Genomic DNA, 18,584 nt, shown 5'->3' with positions numbered 1-18,584 from the left:
GGTAAATGAATTACAGGTGGAAATAAGATAGAAAAATCATAATTGTGGAGGATTTCAACCTTCCCCTTCCAGAACTGGATAAATTTAACAAAAAAATAAATAAAAAAGAAGTCAAGGAGATGAACAGAATCTTTAGATAGACTTTTATATAGACTTTTGGAAAGAATAGGAATATAAAGGAATATAACTTTTTTCAAAGTTCATATCACCTTTAGAAAAACTGGTCATATATTAGGTCATTAAAATTTACATTTATAGTTAAATATAAAAAAAGCAGATATATTAAATGCATTCTTTTCAAATCATAAGGCAATAAAAACTCTATTTAATAAAGGGTCATGTAAAAACAGATTAAAAATTAGACTAAATAACCTAATCTTAAAGAATTGGGTGGGTTAGAGAACAAGTCATAGAAACAATAAATAATTTTAAATGTGATAATGAGTGATAATGAGACAACATATCAGAACTTATAACATGCAGCAAAAGCAGTAATCAGAAGAAAATTTATATCTCTAATGGTTACATCAATAAAACAAAAGAATAGATTGATGAATTGGGTATGTAATTAAAAAACTAGAAAAAAAGAACATATTTAAAATCTTCAAATAAATACCAAATTGGAAATTTTGAAAATGAATGGTGAAATTAATAAAACTGGAACAAGAAAACTTGAATTATTATTGAGTATTGAATTAATAAATAAAATTTGCAGTCAATTTTATGGGAAAATGGATAAAATGGTTAATATGATTTTTAAAAAAGAGAAAAAGATACCAAATAACTAGTATCAAAAGTGAAAAGGGTGACTATACCACTAATGAGGATGAAAATAAAGCAGTTATTAAAAGTTATTTTGCCCAATTATATGCCAATAAGTTGTGCAATTTAAGTGAAATGGAAGAATAACTGCAAAAATATAAACTGCCCAGATTAACACAAGAGGAAATAAATGTCTAAATATATCTATTTTAGGAAAAAGAAATCGAACAGATCATAGATGAGCTTCTTTAAAAAAGTAATAGAACCAGACAGATTTATAAATGAATTCTATCAATCATCTAAATAATACTTATTTTAAATTATAGGCAAAGAAAGAATCCTAAAAGTCCTTTTATGAAACTTGTGTGATGCTGATGAAGGAAGAGGAAGAGCAAAAACAAAGAAAATTACAGACCAATTTCACTAATGAATATTGATACTGAAGTTCTAAACAAAAGACTAGCAATATGTCAATCACAAAGATTATATATACAGTATAACCAAGTAAGATTTTTAACAGGAATTCTGGGCTGGCTCAACATAAGGAAAATTGTTAACATAATTGATTACTTATCACTGAAAAAAGTAACAAAAATCATATGATAACGACAAATATAGAAAAAGGTTTTGAAAAAATAAAATACTCATTCCTATTAAAAATATTTGAATGCATAAGTATTAAGTGGATCTTTCCATAAAATGATATCAAGCATTTACCTAAAACTATAAGCAAGCATTACCTATAATGGGGATAAACTAGATCCAATTAGATCAAGAATGGAACAAGAATGCCCATTATCATCAACATTATACAATCATATTCAATATTGTACTGGAATTGCTAGCAATAACAATAAGAGAGGAAAAATAAGGCATCAGAATAAGTAATGAAATAAAAATAGAATTCTCTTTGTAGACTATATGATGGTATATGAAGGTATATGACTTGGAAAATCCTAGAGATTATAATTTTAGCAGAGTAGCACCATTTAAGATAAACCTACAGAAATCATCAGCATTTCTATATACCACTAACAAAGCCTTGAAAGAAGAGATAAGAGATATTTGATTTTAAATAACCATATAAAAATACTTGAGAATATACCCACCAAGACAAATCCAGGAACTATATAAATAAATTTTTAGAACACTTTTTATATAAAAAGGTCAGATTTTTAAAATTGTAGAAATATTGTTTGTGGGTGAGTTGAGCCAATATGATAAAAATGACAATTCTACTCAAACTAATCTACTTATTCAGTGCCATCCCAATTCAATTAACAAAAAGTTACTTTATTGAGCTAGAAAAAATAATAAAATTCATTTGGAAGAACAAAAAGTCAAGAATATCAAAGGAATTAATGAAAAATAATAAAGTAGTAATTATCAAAACTATTTTTGGTATTGGTTAAGAAATAAAATGTTGGATCAGTGGAATAAGTAGATATACAATAAATGATAGTAAATGATTATAGTAAATCTGTGTTTGATAAATCTAAAGAATTAAGCTTTGGAAATAAGAATTCACTATTTGGCAAAAATTGTTGGGAAAATTGGAAAACAATATGGCAGAAACTAGGTAGAGATCAATATCTTACACCATTTATCAAAATGGATTCAAGACCTAGACACAAAAGGAAATATAAATAAGCTAGAAAAACATGGAATATATTACCTATCAAATTTATGAACAGAAGAATTTATGAACAAACAAAAACAGAGTATTGTGAGGTATAAAATAGATAATTTTGATTTCAATAAATTAAAAAGGTTTGTACAAATAAACCAAAGTAGGCAAGACTGGAAGGAAAGGAGAAAACTGGGAAAAATTCATATAGACAAATTTCTCAATTATAGGCCTCATCTTAAATCCATAGGAAACTTTGTCAAATTTTTAAGAATATGACTTATGCTTCAGTTGATTAATGGTCAGTTTCTGAAAGAAGAACACAGAGATATAAATAGACATGAAAAAATGCTCTAAATTATTATTAAGTAATGCAAATTGAAGCAGCTCTTGAAATATCATCTCAAATCTATCAGATTGGTTAAAATGGAAAGAGAAAATGACAAATGATAGAGGAGATGTGGAAAAATTGGAATACTAATACAGTTAGTGAAACTGTGAACTGATCCAATTATTCTGTAGAACAATCTGGAATTATGTCCAAAGAATTATAAAATTGCGTATATTCTTTGGCCCATTATTAGGTCTGTTTCCCAAAGTAATTAGGGTAAAAGGAAAAGAACCCATATGTTCTAAAATATTTACAGCAGTTTTCTTTGAGGTGGCAAGCAACTAGATGGGGAGGGACTGCCCATCAACTAGTGAATGGTTGAAAAAGTTATATGTGATTGTGATGGAATACTACCTGTGCTGTAATAAATGATGAGCAGATTGAGTTTAGAAAAATAGAAATATCTACATGAAATAATGAAAAGTGAACTGAGTAGAAGCAAGAGAATGTTGTATATCATAACAGCAATACTGTTCAAAGAGAATCTGTGAATGACTAAGTTCTGAGTTATATGATTATTCAGCTCAACTAAAGAGGACCTATGAAGGAAGATACTCTTCATCTACACAGAAAGAAGTGATATAAGGAAGTATGGTTACACACACACACACACACACACACACACACACACACATCCATGTCACATTTTGGCCTTCTCCAGAGAGGCTTTGAGAGGGAGCAAGCTTTTAACTCAAAAATGTAATGAAAAATAAATAAACATTAAAAAAAATTAAGCTCACACAGTACTACCCATTAGTCACATATGGAAATGTATGTTTCATTCCAAACAGGTAGGAGATACTCTTTGCTATCTATCAGTCCTTTGAAATAATTATTCCTACCATTCCAAACTTATTTCATCTCACTTCTCATTAAACATTCTTCATTTCAACCAAACTAGAATATATAAACAGCTTTCCTCTTTAGTAAAATGAGTAGTGATTATCTGCCTTAAATACCCAATAGGATTTTCAAGGATCAAGTAAAATTATAAAATGTAACTCCAAGTTATTATTTCTCTGTATGAAATTTACTGGTCAGTATAGAGAGACTCTAATATTTTATTTTTCTGAGTTCTAATCAAGATGGAGAGGAGGAATAAGCATTTGTATTATACAGACCATGTGCTAAGTGTTTTTTTTTTTGCAAGGCAATGGGGTTAAGTGACTTGCCCAAGTAATTATTAAATATCTGAGACCAAATTTGAACTCAGGTCCTCCCGACTCCAGGGCTAGTGCTCTATCCACTGCACCACCTAGCTGCCGCCTGCTAAGTGCTTTTTTAAAAAAATTATTTCACTTGATACTCATGACAATCCTGTGAGATAGGTATTATTATCATTATCTCCATTTTTCAATCGAGGAAACTTAGGCAAACTAAACTGACCATGCTCACAAAGCTAGGAAGTTTCAGGGGCTAGACTGGAGCTCAGGTCTTCCTGATTCCAGGCTCAGGGCTCTCTCTATCTACTCAGTCATCAGCTGCCTCTGGTCAGCAGCAGAGTTAATGCTTTCAAACTACTTCAAAATAAAATCTATAGAAGTTTATATCACCAACATTCATAGCCAGAGTAAAGCTTAAGATTCAAAGAAATACATCAAATTTTTAATGTATGTCCGCAAAATAAATCATTATAAGAAATGATTCACCACCAAATGGTAGTTGGTAAAAAGCATTTTTTTGTCTTATCATCTATAAAACAAAATGACATTAACAGACATGACGTAAAAGTTTCTATTGTCCCCTTTCAATTCTCCTTACAGTCTTTTGATATGCATAACCTTGGGGCTGATTTATAGACCTGTACTAAGTAGGCAGAGAAGTTTCAGGTAGGCCAGAATTGGCCTTTAACCTGCAGGTCGCCAGAGCTGAAACAGAGCAGGCTGGAGACAGGAGAATCAAGACACAAAAAGAAATTTAATTAATTTCAGAGTGAGAAAAATGAGACCTACAGGTGGAAGCCCTCCCTCCTAAGAAGGAGAGGTTAACAATTCTAAGGCTGGGGTCACTTATATACATGAAAGGGGCCAGCTCACAACACAATCATTCTTAGGTCTTGAGATAGTTCTCATGGTTTTTATTTCTTGGGGCAATACAGGCATTCTTGGGTCTTGTGGGAACAGTAATCATTTCAAGTCTTGGGGGTGATGATTACTCTGCAGGCTGCCTAACCAAAATTCTTTGATGGAAACAAGAGTGCTGTACCTGGCAATTCCAAGGAACAGGGACTATGAACATGTAATGGATGGTCTTGGGAAATAGGGAGAGCTAAATCCTTCAGTTAACCCCTGGCACTGGTTCAAGCAATACACTTTGCCAGAGGGTAAGATCATTCCAGAGTGAAAAAGGATTTTTGAGTCAAATTCAGGCCATAGCCTGAATAAAATCACCCCCAAAAACGATGTTTGGGAAACAAAACATCTCCAAGATATTTTTGATAGAAGGAACAACTTCAGAAGGAATGTTCCTTCACTGACATAAACAGAAATATTTATGAATTACAGTATTTAAATGAAGAGACACATAAATTAGCTTTCTAAAAAGTTAGTAGATTTATAGGGAGCCTAGAACATTCAGATCTATTCTTTAAGAGTGGGCTCTTACAATATAATGATTCAAATGTTCAGATGGTCTAGGTAAGTCATTTGTTGTCAAGAGTTTTATATAGTGAATAATGCAAACCACAAGTCACTTCATCACTCTGAACCTTAGCTTCCTTTTCTATAAAATGGGGATAATAAAACTTACTATCTAATTTGGGATATTTTTTGAAAAAAGTTCTTTGCAAGCTAAAAAGCAGTTCACAAAACCTAAGTTCTTATTAGTGTAATTAAAATCTAGTATGATATATCCTGTCATAACTTAGTTATAGGAGAAAGAAACTGTAAAATTCAAAACCTTTCAAAAAAAAGGTTGGTAGAAACTACTATTGTATGTAACTGAAAAACAAATAAAATATTTATATAATTATAAGAAAATGAAAGAAAAAGAAACAAAAATGAAACCTAGGGAAAAAGAACAGACCAAAAGGAAATAAAATTTCTGGATTTTTTTTTTTTAAAAGAACATGTTTGATTCTTCCTTCACTAAATGATTAATATCGATCTATGTTTTAGCATGTATATACATGTATAACTTATATTAGATTGCTTTTTATTATGGGAAGGGAAAAGAGGAGGGGGAAAAAACGGTAAAACTCAAAACCTTGCAAAAAAGATTATTGAAAACTACCATTGCATATAGTTGGAAAAATAAATAAAATATTTAATAAAGGGGAAGAAGAATGAATGTGCCTTCAATTTAGGAAACATAAACAGATATGTCTATTTAAAAGAGAGTTATCTCAACATCCTGTGTAACATAAATAATATTTTTCTTCCAACTTTTTTCCTTAAAGAAGGTACAACTTACCACTAAACCACATGATAAACATCATTTTGGGGGTGATTTTATGATCACGGAAGAAATTTAGGAGGTAAGACAATGGAAAAATATTCACAGCTCTGCCAAACAGCACAAGTACCTGTGTAAGAAGCAAGAAAATCATTTAATCTCTCTTCAAATTGTTAATTGCTTCAAGCTTTAACTCGTTTGTAGTTAACACAACTCCTAGAGCACATCCATTATAAACATAGATTTTTCTCTGTAATAGTGAACATTGGCCAAAGAATATTAGTCAGCATCTTAGATAGCATTATCTAAAACATAAGTATGTAGTCTCCTATATTCCTGAAAAAGATAAGTAAATATTAAAACAAGTTTTAGAAGCTGTTTAACATAAAACAAAAACATATCTATACATCTATCTATATCTATATGACCATATTTATATAAAAACAGGATTGGAAGCCAAAAGAGCATTCTGAAGTACCCAGAGATTAATCTAGGACTAGTCTAACTTCTCTAGGGGATACCCACTAATAGGACTAACTTTCTTATTGGCAGAGCCCTGGGAATGAAATATTGTTTCTACTTCCTAATAGGTCCAGGGTCCAAAGGGAAGGTCTAAAAGTCAGACAATTGATTTTATACATGTTATACATAAGCTTCTCTGCTTGATATGGACTCCAGAAACATCTGGTTTTCTTCAAGAGAAGCCAGAGATCTCATCATCACGGAGAAGCTTCAGCTGCTTCAATACCCACTCTGCAGCCTTGGCTGCTTCTTCATTCTGATTGGAGGATGGAGGGAAAAAAATCTCCTGCTTAAAGCTTCCCTATATTAAGGGGGTCAAAATTTGCAACTTTTTACTTCTCAAGAGCTGTTCTACTTGGCTTCAACTCCAGAACCTCATGACTCTAAGAAGGTACTTCTAGGGCCTCCCTCCACTCCCTTTTCAGCTTCCTTTTGGGTAGTCTTTCCCCAGAGACTCTCTCTTTTTCTTATTTATATGCCCAAATCATAATACACTCTTAATAAATATTAAATAACTGACTAATGTGCCTTTCATGTGTTCAATGAATGTCATAAAGTCAATGAATGTTATAAAACTAAGCAAAACACATCATGCCTAGTCATTTACCAGGCTCATTTATACAAACAGTGGTTAACTGAACTCAAAGATAGTGGTCTTAATGAAAAATTTCTCCTTTAGAAGCTAAATATCCTGAAATATACTTAGATGAGCTCTTAAGACAATTCATTAGCTTAACTTTACTCCTCTTTGTTCTGATCAAAAACTAACTTTCATTTGGAATACCTGGTCCAATTTGCTAAGGAAACTGCCAACTGAACCCTCTTAAAAAAAAGCAAGGAAGATCTTCAAAGAGCTCTGCACAATATGCCCCAAACCATATTATTAAGCAAAATCAAATAATCTTAAAGTTGAAAAGGAATTAAGAGGTTGTCTAGTTTAATTTCCTCATTTCCAGGATTCTGAAGCCCAGAAAAGGGAATATATGTCTAAGGCAAGAGTGACAATGAGTGGCAGAGCCAGGTCATCTAAAACTTTTATTTCAAGTACAGGGATATTTCCAATATACCAAATTTCCCTTTATTACAGAGTAATTTTTTTTTGGAGAAGGAATGAGATTAAAATAAAAGCTATCTTTTTAAGATTCCCTCCTTTCCATCCCCAAGTATATTTCAGAATATTTAAATAAATAAGATTTTTAGATTTTTTACATAAGTATATTCAATAATTCAATTCCATAAATATATATTAAAGGTCTAAGAATGTCTGAAAGTTATTATTTACATCATAACTCTGATTATTGACTACCTATGTGAATGAGAGAAAACCCTCTCCAAGGTCATCTCCTCATTTTATATATGGTGATGATAATATCCTTGCTAAGTACTAATAGCAACAGTTTTGAGAAAAATATTTTATAAAATTAAACTATAGGATTATAGTTTATATTATTACATTAATATTAATTCTAATATATATTCATGTTAATTATACATTAAATTAATACAGTTAATTAAATATATTTATATTAATTATAAAATTAAAGCAATAGAAATGTGAATAATCATTATAATGATTAATTGTATGCCATTTTCTTATTAAATGACTTCTACTTGCCCATTTTTAAATAGCCCAGAATGCCCAACTATCCTTAAAGGATTTTTTCTTTGAAAAATAGCAAGAAGCTACATAAACCAAAACTATATATTTGTTTACTTGTAACCAAGAAGTTTAAGAAGAAAAAAACAATGAAAATTACTTACTATGCACCAGATGACAAAGGAAATTTCAAACTTGTGAGGAAAACTAAAAATGGACAGGCCAAGAAATGCGAACACACATGTTTCTGAAATAAAGTCCCAAAAAAAATTATTCAGCTCCAACTAACTTTTCCAAAACAGTGTTATAGAATTAAGTCATTGATCATAATGACCTCTGAGTAGGATAATAACCTATGAGTATGATAAAATCCAAAAAAAACAGTTTATCACTGAGCATGCTCTTCTTTATTTCACTCTGTGATATTTTCTGTGATTTTATTGGAATGTTTTTCTCCACAAATACAGAATGCAATTGTTCTTTCCCTTTTCCCTAAAAAAAAAGGATCTTTTTAAATTGGTTTATTGAATTGCTATGGCCAAACCTCTTTGATGATAACCTTTTCTGAATTTGATTAGGCTGATCCCTAAAACTATAGATTCATTGACCACTGCTTGCCTTATATGAAAAGCTTGCAGCTAGATGTTTCCTGCCCAAGCTTTCACTGAGAAAGTATTTGCAAAACCAAATTCTCCATCAACATTACATTAAGCCTTTGAAGAATTTTAATGTTAGTCACTTAGACAAATTTCTGCTTACTCTATTATTCCTTTCTTTACCACTATGAATTGATTCTACTAAGCACACATACACAAGAAATATGTCTTTGTCATCCAGAATATTCTGATGGATCAATTGTCTAAGCGTGTATAAAAAATTGGCATTATATATAAACCCTGGAAAAACAATGATTATATATAAATCTTTGAATTGTGTAATAAGCTGTGCCCCCTGATTGCAAGAGTGACAAAAATCTAGGCACATGGCTACAGGTGCAACTCACAATATATGTACAGGTAATAGTTCAACTTATAGAATTCTAGGCTAAAACAGACATAGTATGTCCAAATTCAAAAGTAGTAACTAGAAACAGCAACATTTACAACTCTCAGTCTACTGGCAAAAAAAGCCCAATTACTCTTTACCCCCCAGGATGAAAGCACTTGAACATCTTTTAATTTAAGAAAATATCTTTCAGAATTCTAATATATTTTTTCCTAAAGTTATCGCAAGTCTAGAATTAAATTAACTAGGTATTCAAAGAGTGATCAAAAAAATTTAAAAGCCAAACACAAAATTATATGGTAATTAAAATGTATAAACAGTTTTGCTACTTTTCCTACTCTTACTCAAGGCAGTTCCACTTAAAAGGCTCAGATCTTTATGCTCAGGAAGCTGTATTTTATTGAAAATTGAATTAAAATTGAGAGCACTCAGTAAAATATTTTTGTTCTGTAACATGTAAATGGGGGCAAAACCCCCCCCCAACTATGACAGGAGCTAATGTAGGCTTCCTCATACTGCAAGTGTTATGAAGAAAGGTTTATAGGTAAAGCCTGACTGAAAAAATGATTCTAACAAATATACCTCTGTTGTATACCTCTTACGTAATACACACAAGTTGAGTATCTATAATGATTCTCAGTTTTAGACCTTAAAAATAACTGCCCTTATTATTAAAAAAAATTCATTACAACACTTTTTAGATAATAGGTTATTTCAATCAATCTTCTACCAATCAATACAGTAGTGATTCAATTAAAATCATGGTGACTGTGGTATATATTGACAGTCAGTTCATTCTTCCTTCTTTCTCATATTCAGCACCATTTTCCCTTCCTTTCTACATCCTGCTAAAAGACTTTAGTGTCCACAGTGACATTATCTCTTTGAAGTTCCTTAGACTTAAATACCATAACCTATTTCTTCATTCTGCCTTTGGCCTCACCTAAGGATGGACACATTTAATGTCACCATTACCCACAAATGTTCCTTCACTCAAAACTCTGACCTTCCTGTATCTGACTATAATCTCTTATCATTCTATTCCCTTATCACTCTATCCCTATTCCTCATGCACCTGAAACCTACTCTTTGCCTGCATCAAGAATTCAAATCCTTCCTCCCCTCAGTATTTTCTTAGGTTATTCTCAAGGTAGTTAAGTAACAAAATGGATAGAGTACTAGGTGGGAAAACATGAGTTTAAATCCAGCTTTAAACACTAAGTAGCTATATTACCCTGGGCAAGTCACTTACTCTAAAATGGGAATAACTTCCCATGATTATGAAAATCAAATGAGGTAATATTTATAAAAACTCTAACACATTGCCTGGCACACAGAGGGCCCTTAATAAGTGTTTATTTTTTTCCTTCCCTTCCCATTGCTCTGACTTCAGTTTCTGACATGCTAACTTCACTTTTTTTTTTATTAAAGATTGTATTTGTTTTACAATTTTTCCCCAATATTACTTCCCTCCCCCCACAGAAAGCAATCAGTCAAGTCTCTACTTTGTTTCCATGCTGTATATTGATCCAAATTGAGTGTGATGAGAGAGAAATCATATCCCCAAGGAAGACACAAAAAGTATACGAGATAACAAGATCAGACAATAAGATAGGTTTTTTTTTTCTAAATTAAAGGGAATAGTCCTTGAACTTTGTTCAAACTCCACGGTTCTTTATCTGGATACAGATGGTATTCTCCATTACAGACAGCCCCAAATGGTCCCTGATTGTTGCACTGATGGAATGAGCAAGTCCATCAAGGTTGAACATCACCCCCATGTTGCTGTTGGGCATACAGTGTTTTTCTAGTTCTGCTCATCTTACTCAGCATCAGTTCATGCAAATCCCTCCAGGCTTCCCTGAATTCCCATCCCTCCTGGTTTCTAATAGAACAATAGTGTTCCATGACATACATATACCGCATCTAACTTCACTTTTCCCTGGATTCTACAGACACTTCTATTTTCCACTGTACTTTGTTCTCAAATCTCGGGTCCCCTGTTCTGTCACTGCTCACTGATTGTCAAATAGCAGTTACAGAGTACTTTCCTACTATCTTATTTATTCTTACTCATGAACTACTGAGCACAGCTGGAGGAAATCTCACAATTATACTGAGTAGGAACATTTTAAATTCATGCTAGCCTGTATTAACTGGGTTTCCATTGCAACAAGGCAATCCTTTTATTCTTTTTGTATTGCTTTCCCATCTCACTTGCCATAGGAACTATTTTAATACTTCTCTTCCCTCTTCCTCCATACATCCCTTTCAGTTTTACTGAGAAAACTGAGGCAATTTGATTTCTCTTTCCTTTATCTTTCTCTCAAAACCCCTTGACATCATCCCTATATTTTCCTTTCTTCCAGATTCTGACAGTAGTTCTTTTCATTGCCAAGACCACTCCTCACCCCCATCTATATGTGTACTTGATCCCAACCCCTCCTGTCTTCTCCAGTAGATTGAAACTTTAATCATCTCCCTCCTAAATTTTTAGCATCTCCCTATCAATTCCTTGACTATTTTCTTCACATATGGCTAAATCTCCCCTATCCTTAAAAAAATCTTCATTAGACATCATTATATATCTTTCTTCCCTTTCTTGGACAAATGTCTACAAGAAGTTGTCTATCCTTGCTGTCACTGCTTCCTCTTCTCTCACTCCTCCATTCTTGCAATCTGGTTTTTCTTACCTCAACTATAACTACTTTCTTCAATATTACCAAAGATTCCTCCATTGATAAATCTGATGAACTTTTTAAAGGCCTTTTTGATCTGTCTGTGCTGCCTTTGAGTCTTCTGACCATCCTCTCCTCCTAGAAACTCTCTCAGTTCTCTTTCTCCTACCTGTTTGCACCTTCTCCAGCTCCTTTTTTGGCTTATCATTCATATAACACATACTTCCTGGGAGCATCTCAAGGTTTTGTCCTATACTCCCCCTACTCTGCTTTCTGTACTCTATCCCTTTGTGACCTTATCAACTCCCATTCCTATGTCAATGATTCTGACATCTAGTCAGTCCCAGTAACTTTTCGGTTTTTGTACTGCACTAATTGTCTATTGGACATTTCAAACTATATGTTCCAGAGATATCTCAAGTTCAATATATATCCAAAACTGAACTCATTATCTTTCCTTTCAAACTTACCCTCTTCTGAAATTCAATATTTGTCAAAAAAACCACCATCTTTCCCTTCTCCCAGGTTTATTATCCTCAACTGTTATTCCTTCCTCCTTCATACCACATATCCAATCAATTGCCAAATCTTGCCATTTCTAGCTCTGTATCTCTTGCAAATGACTTTTTTTCTTTCCACTCAACTACTGCTTTAGTTCAAGCATTTATCTTCTCTTACCTAGACTTTTACAACATCATGATTAGCCTTCCTTCCTCAAATCTCTTCCCACATTAGTACAATCAAACCACAAATATCAAAATGAATTTCCTTGTACCTGAGTAATAGAGTGACATCATCAGATATGAGCATAAGAAAAAAAAAATCTAAGCTTAAGGAAACCTCCAGTGGAATGTCTCCCCAAGCCCCCATTTGTATCTAGGCTAAAACAAACCCCTCTGCTTAGCCCCACTTCATGCCTTTATAACAGTCACCCCTCATCCATTTAATACCCTCCATCCTCACTTCTATCACCTAAAATTCTTCTCTTCTTTCAAGAGCTTGTCTCCCTTCTAGATTTAGATGACATCTTTAATGATGCCGCCCTTCAATTATCAGTATGTTCCATCTCAAATTACCTTGAATTTAATTACTTTGTGTTTATTCCATATATGCATATATATGTAAATACATGTCTTCCTATTAGAATGTAAGCTCTTCAAAAATTGAGATTATTTGCTCCAGCACCTAGCACATTAATTGGCATTTAGAAAAGATTTAATTTAATAAATTTAATAATAAATAATTTAATAAATGTCGAGTGACTGATAGATGGTAAAGTAACTGTCCCAAAGAACTAATACTTTAATGACTATATCCATACTTTACATATTTATAACTTACCACACATGAAGGCAACAGTTCGTAGGGTTTGCTGCATTAAGATCTGTGTAACTGGGGAAAGGTTATGGTGTGTATAATGAGACATCACAATACCAGAGAACAGGATGGCCATGATACCTACAAGAAAGAACAGGAACGCAACCTGATAAATGAGGATAACAATTATTCAGGGGGTTCAACACTGACTGAATGCTATACAAAGATGACTAGCACTCAAGTACCTGCCTTCAGGAAATTACAATTTGTGCGAAAAATGGAGGGTAATGAAACTAATTAATCCCTGCCAAACAGACAATTAATTCCAGAAATAGATGTTTAACTGGTTCCTATCATATTGGTAAATAAGACAATAATAGTAACAAGAAAAATAACATCACAGAACACAATACTATCAGATTTATTCAGACAGGAAAGGGTTTGCGGAGGAAACGGCATTTGAGCAGGGTTTTAAATAATGAACAAATGGGATTTAGATGGATAAGTAGGGGGAATGTATAGAGGAATAGAAAAAGATTATTTCTGAAGACAGCCAAAGAGATCTTTTAAATAAACTTAATTCCAGCACAAACTAATACTAGCATAACAACTCTTATTACCAGAAAATTCTTCCTGAATCCCCTACATCATAATTTAAGCTTATTTTCTATTCTATCCTGGCAGCTAGGAGAGACAAACTAGTCAGGAAAACCTAGGTTCAAATTTGGTCTCAAACACTAGCTGTATGATCCTGGGCAAGTCTTTTTAATCCTCTCTACCTCAGATTTCTCATCTATAAAATTAGGATAATATTAGCACCTATCTCCCAGTGTTATTATAAAAATAAAATTAAATTGTGTGTGTATTATGTATATATCTACATATACACATACAGTGCTTTATAAAACTTAAGAGTTTTATAAGTACTAGTTATTATCATTCAGTTCTATTAGGCAGAAATGGATTGGTTGATCATAGTTGTCTTGTATAGCAAAATTCAGACAAGGAACATTATAAAACTTTCTAACATCCTAATGGGAATTTATAGTAGAGGATTGGAGAATCTTGATCTAGAACTGGAAGAAATGTTAGCAAGCCTTCTAGGTTAACCTTTGTGGTTGTTCAGTCATTTTTCAGTCCTGCCTGAAGTTTCATAAGCCCATATGTAGTTTTCTTGGCTGTTATTAGTGTGGTTGCCATTTCCTTCTCCAGTTCACTTTACAGATAAGTGCTAACCTTAACATTTTACAAGTGAAGAAACTGACAGATTAAGTAACTTGCCCAAAGTCTCATGGGTAGTAATTATCTGAGTCAAGTCAAGCCAACAAGCATTTTATGCAGCCTCTAATAATAACATTTTTATAGTGCTTATTAATCTTGGATACTGTGTTAATCACTGGAGAATACAAAGAAAAGCAAAAATAGACTGTTTTCAAGGAGCTCAATCCAATACAAGAGACATGTACTATGTACAAACAATTGGAGATAGTCTTAGAGGGAAGACATTGGAAAAAGGGATTAAGAAAGGTTTTTTTCAGAAGGTGGGGGGTTTTGACTGCAACTTGAAAGAAACCAGGAGAAGCATGGGGCCAGCCTGTGAAAATACCCAGAGTCTGAAGTCAGTGTCTTATGGGTGGAACAGCATGGGGTCAATGGATTGTAAACTACATGGAAAGGAGTAAGGTGTAGTGAGAAATCTGAAAAAAATAGGACAAGGTCCAGTTCCAAAGAACTTTAAAAACCAAATTAAAGATTTTCTATCTGATCTAGGAAGTAAAAGGATCCATTGGATCCCTCCAGTTTACTCCAGTTGACTGAATCAGGGGTGACATGGTCAGGCCTGTGCTTCATGAATATCATTTTGCCAGAAAGATGGACTGGAGTAGGGAGAAATTTGAAGTAGGGATACCATCCCAAAGCTTATTGCAACAATCCAGAAATGAAGTGACAAAGGCCTGCACTAAGGTAATAGTGTTAGAGGAGAGAAACAGATGAATACAAAAGAGTATTGTGAAGTTCAAATGAGATAATGGATATAAAGTACTTTGCAAATCCTACAATACTGTAAAAATTCTAGTTGTTGTTATTACTAGTTTCTAGGCAATTGATGAATTTATTTCCTGAGTGTTCTACAATACTCCTGCTAAGCTCAAGTGATGTTTCTAGAGCAATACAGGGATGTTTATTCTAGAGCAATACAGGATAAATGTTTAGCAATGGTGCTTAGGGGAGGGTATAAATATGCACATAAATTTTTAAGTTCAGTCTTCATTTTTAAGACTTTCTTAAGTCTAGGCAGTCAAAAAACAATAAATCAAGTCCTGATTTGTAGTAAATGCATTTCTGGGATGTAATGCTCACATTGAAATTTTAAAAAACTGGTTTGCACTGGCTCTAGCACATCTTTGTGGCTACAAAAGATACTGCCACAGAAGAATCAACAAGACTTGGCTAAAGATTGGATAGGAGGATGAAAAAGGGTCAAGGAAAGATAATGAACTCAGTTTTAGACATAGTGAATTTAGGATATCTATACAGGACATGTAGTTCTACATGAGACTGAAGGTTAAAAACAAAACAAAACAACAGTTAGGACTACCTAAATGCATAGAGGTGATAATTGAATTCATGAAAGGTGGTGAGATCATCAAGTGAAATAGTATAGAAGAGTTCTTGTCAAATGACATCAATTTTTTTTCAGTTTAATATGAGGCAAGGTTCATTTGAGATAATAATGGGAGGGGAAGCAAGTTAGATTTAAGGAGGGATGAAAATCCATGTGGAAAAGTGAATCAATTGGGAGGTAAAAAGGATTTTCTTGCAGTAGTGAGGACCCAGTTAAAAATCCAGAGCTGGGCTTTGAACTCAGATCTGAACAAAGATCTGAGTTGATTCTCTTTACACATGCTGCCTTCTATATAAAAAATTTTTGAGAAGAGCTTTTTTCCCTTTATTAGGGCAAAGGGTAGTGTTGAGCTTGGAGTCAGATCTGAGTTCAAATTCTATCTCAAATTTTCCCAGTCTTCTTAATCATTATTCTTCTCTATGAAGTCTAATATAGGTACATATACATTCCATCTTTTGCCAAATATCTGGTTATGAAGGGAGGGTAAGGAATAATAATTGAAGGATGGTTCAAATAATAATAGAAGGATGGGTACACTATTGTGTTATTAGGAAAAAAAAACCCAGAAGAAATCCTCTACTATGTTCAGTGGATACTCTTTGAAAGATTTATAGCAAAATATAGAATTTTACAAAAAAGAACATCATGGAATAATGGCAGATTCACATTCATGTAATCAAGGATTCATATAACTATAAGGGTTAAGTAATAAAGTAAATAAATCAGAAAAATCACAAGAAAAGGCAATATCATAGGAAACTATATAGCTTCTGCTAGAATGCCTATTATTTAAGATTTAATAATTTACCTTGACTTTTGCTCATAGGAACTCATTCCCCTTAACCTCTGTAATTTTTGACACTGTTGAATACCTTATCCTCTGAAATTTCGTGATCCTGTTCTATCCGAGTTCTCCTCCTCCTCCTCCTCCTTGGTCAACTTTGCTGATATATAATATTGATGTCCTATATCTTAACTGAGAACATGTCTGAAGATTCTGTGGTGGGCCCTCTTCTCTTTTCTGCTATACTCTCTCAGTGATCTCATTAAAGTCCACTTATTCCCATTTCTAAAAACATGACTCTTAGCTCTATATTTATCCAGTGGTAGTCTCTCATGACCTCCAGGACCATACATCAACACCTTATTAGATGTCCAAGGGATCTCAACCTCAACATGTCCAAAATGGATTCATTTTTTTCCCTCTTGTACTTTCCTTATTATTGAGAACATCAGTCACCTAGGTTGGTTCATATATCACTGTCACTCTTGAGTATTCACTCTCACTCACCCCATATATTCAAGCAATTGTCAAATCTTGTGACTCCTATATTCCTAATGTCTCTTCTATATAGCTCTTCTTGTCTATTAATACAATTACTACCCTAAGCTCAATGGTAGGGTGAACCTAGTGAGGATCATACCCTCATTACTTCTGCAATCCACTTTCCACATAGATACTAAAGTAACTTTCTAGAATCATAAGTCTTTTCATGTTATATGATTTAAAAAAAAATTCCTTATTTATTTTGAATTTTTACAATTTTCCCCCCCAATTTTGCTTCTCTCCCCCTACCCTCCCACAAAAGGCAATCTGTTAGTCTTTACATTATTTCCATGGTATACATTGATCTAATTTGAATGTGATGAGAGAAAAATCATATCCTTAAGGAAGAGAAATAAAGTATAAGGAATAGCAAAATTATATGATAAGAGAATAGTTTTTTTTTTAATTAAAGGTAACAGTCTTTTGGTCTTTGTTCAAACTCCACAATTCTTTCTCTTGGATACATATGGTATTTTCCATCACAGATACCCCAAAATGCTGATGAATGAGCAAGTCCATTAAGGTTGATCATCACCCCCATGTTGCTGTTAAGCGTCATGTTATATGCTTTGCGCACCTCAACAAACTCTAATGGCTGGCTGATTGTTGCCTCAAGGATCAAATTATCAATTTCTTTGTAAGATATCAAAACTTTTCACAACTGGATCCTTCCAACTTTTCTAATATAGGCATATAAACCATTCCATCTTTTGTTGCTGTGCATTTTCACTAGCTGGCTGTTATTCCTATAATTATGCCCTTTTCACCTATACCTCTTAGAATCTGTGAATTTTTTTTAAGATTACTCTAATGTTATGTTCTACATGAAGTCTTGTCCTGATCACTCCAGATGCCCTCCAAAAACCATTTATATTCATTTTGTATATGTTATTTATACATTTAATTCTATACATATCTCCAAATTAGATAATATAACTTCTTTAAGGATAGGAGCTTTTCCCCCTTTTTTGGGTAGAAGGCAGTGTTGGGTTTAGAGTCAGATACAAGTTCAAATTCTATTCCAAATACTTATTAATGGTGCCTGGTTAGTATTTGGGCAAGTTATTTGATCTCTCTTAATCTTGTTTTTTTTGTCTAAGTATTTGGGCAAGTCATTTGATCTCACCTATTTCCCCAGTTGTTGAGGATGAAATGATATGCTATAAATAAAGCATTTTGAAAACTTTAAGATGTATATATCAATGTCAGCTATTATTATTACTGTATTCCCTGTACTTTGTACAGTATCTGGAAAATAGAATTTAATAAATATTCACTGACTGAAATGAATCCTAAAATCATGAATGATGAATTAGGAGAAATGAGTAAAGACAACACT

General features: G+C 33.0%; 1 protein-coding gene across 4 annotated transcripts in view; it reads right to left on the bottom strand.

The window, feature by feature from the left end:
• Nucleotides 1-18,584, bottom strand: part of SLC9A8 (solute carrier family 9 member A8) — a 154,771-nt gene that overhangs the window by 30,944 nt on the left and 105,243 nt on the right. For all 4 annotated transcript variants that reach the window (XR_012473487.1, XM_074210230.1, XM_074210229.1 and 1 more), the window contains 3 exons: nucleotides 13,317-13,433; nucleotides 8,457-8,539; nucleotides 6,192-6,303 (listed from right to left, as the gene is read on the bottom strand). Coding sequence is in view for 3 of the 4 variants with exons in the window: in XM_074210230.1 (XP_074066331.1) it covers nucleotides 6,192-6,303; nucleotides 8,457-8,539; nucleotides 13,317-13,433 (312 nt within the window). In the remaining variant the exon portion in view is untranslated. The remainder of the gene's footprint in view (nucleotides 1-6,191; nucleotides 6,304-8,456; nucleotides 8,540-13,316; nucleotides 13,434-18,584) is intronic.

This window comes from Macrotis lagotis, chromosome 1 (assembly GCF_037893015.1).
Source record: "Macrotis lagotis isolate mMagLag1 chromosome 1, bilby.v1.9.chrom.fasta, whole genome shotgun sequence".
NCBI lineage: Eukaryota > Metazoa > Chordata > Mammalia > Peramelemorphia > Peramelidae > Macrotis > Macrotis lagotis.
The sequence above is the reverse complement of the archived record's forward strand: the minus strand, read 5'-3'. Positions and strand labels throughout refer to the sequence as shown.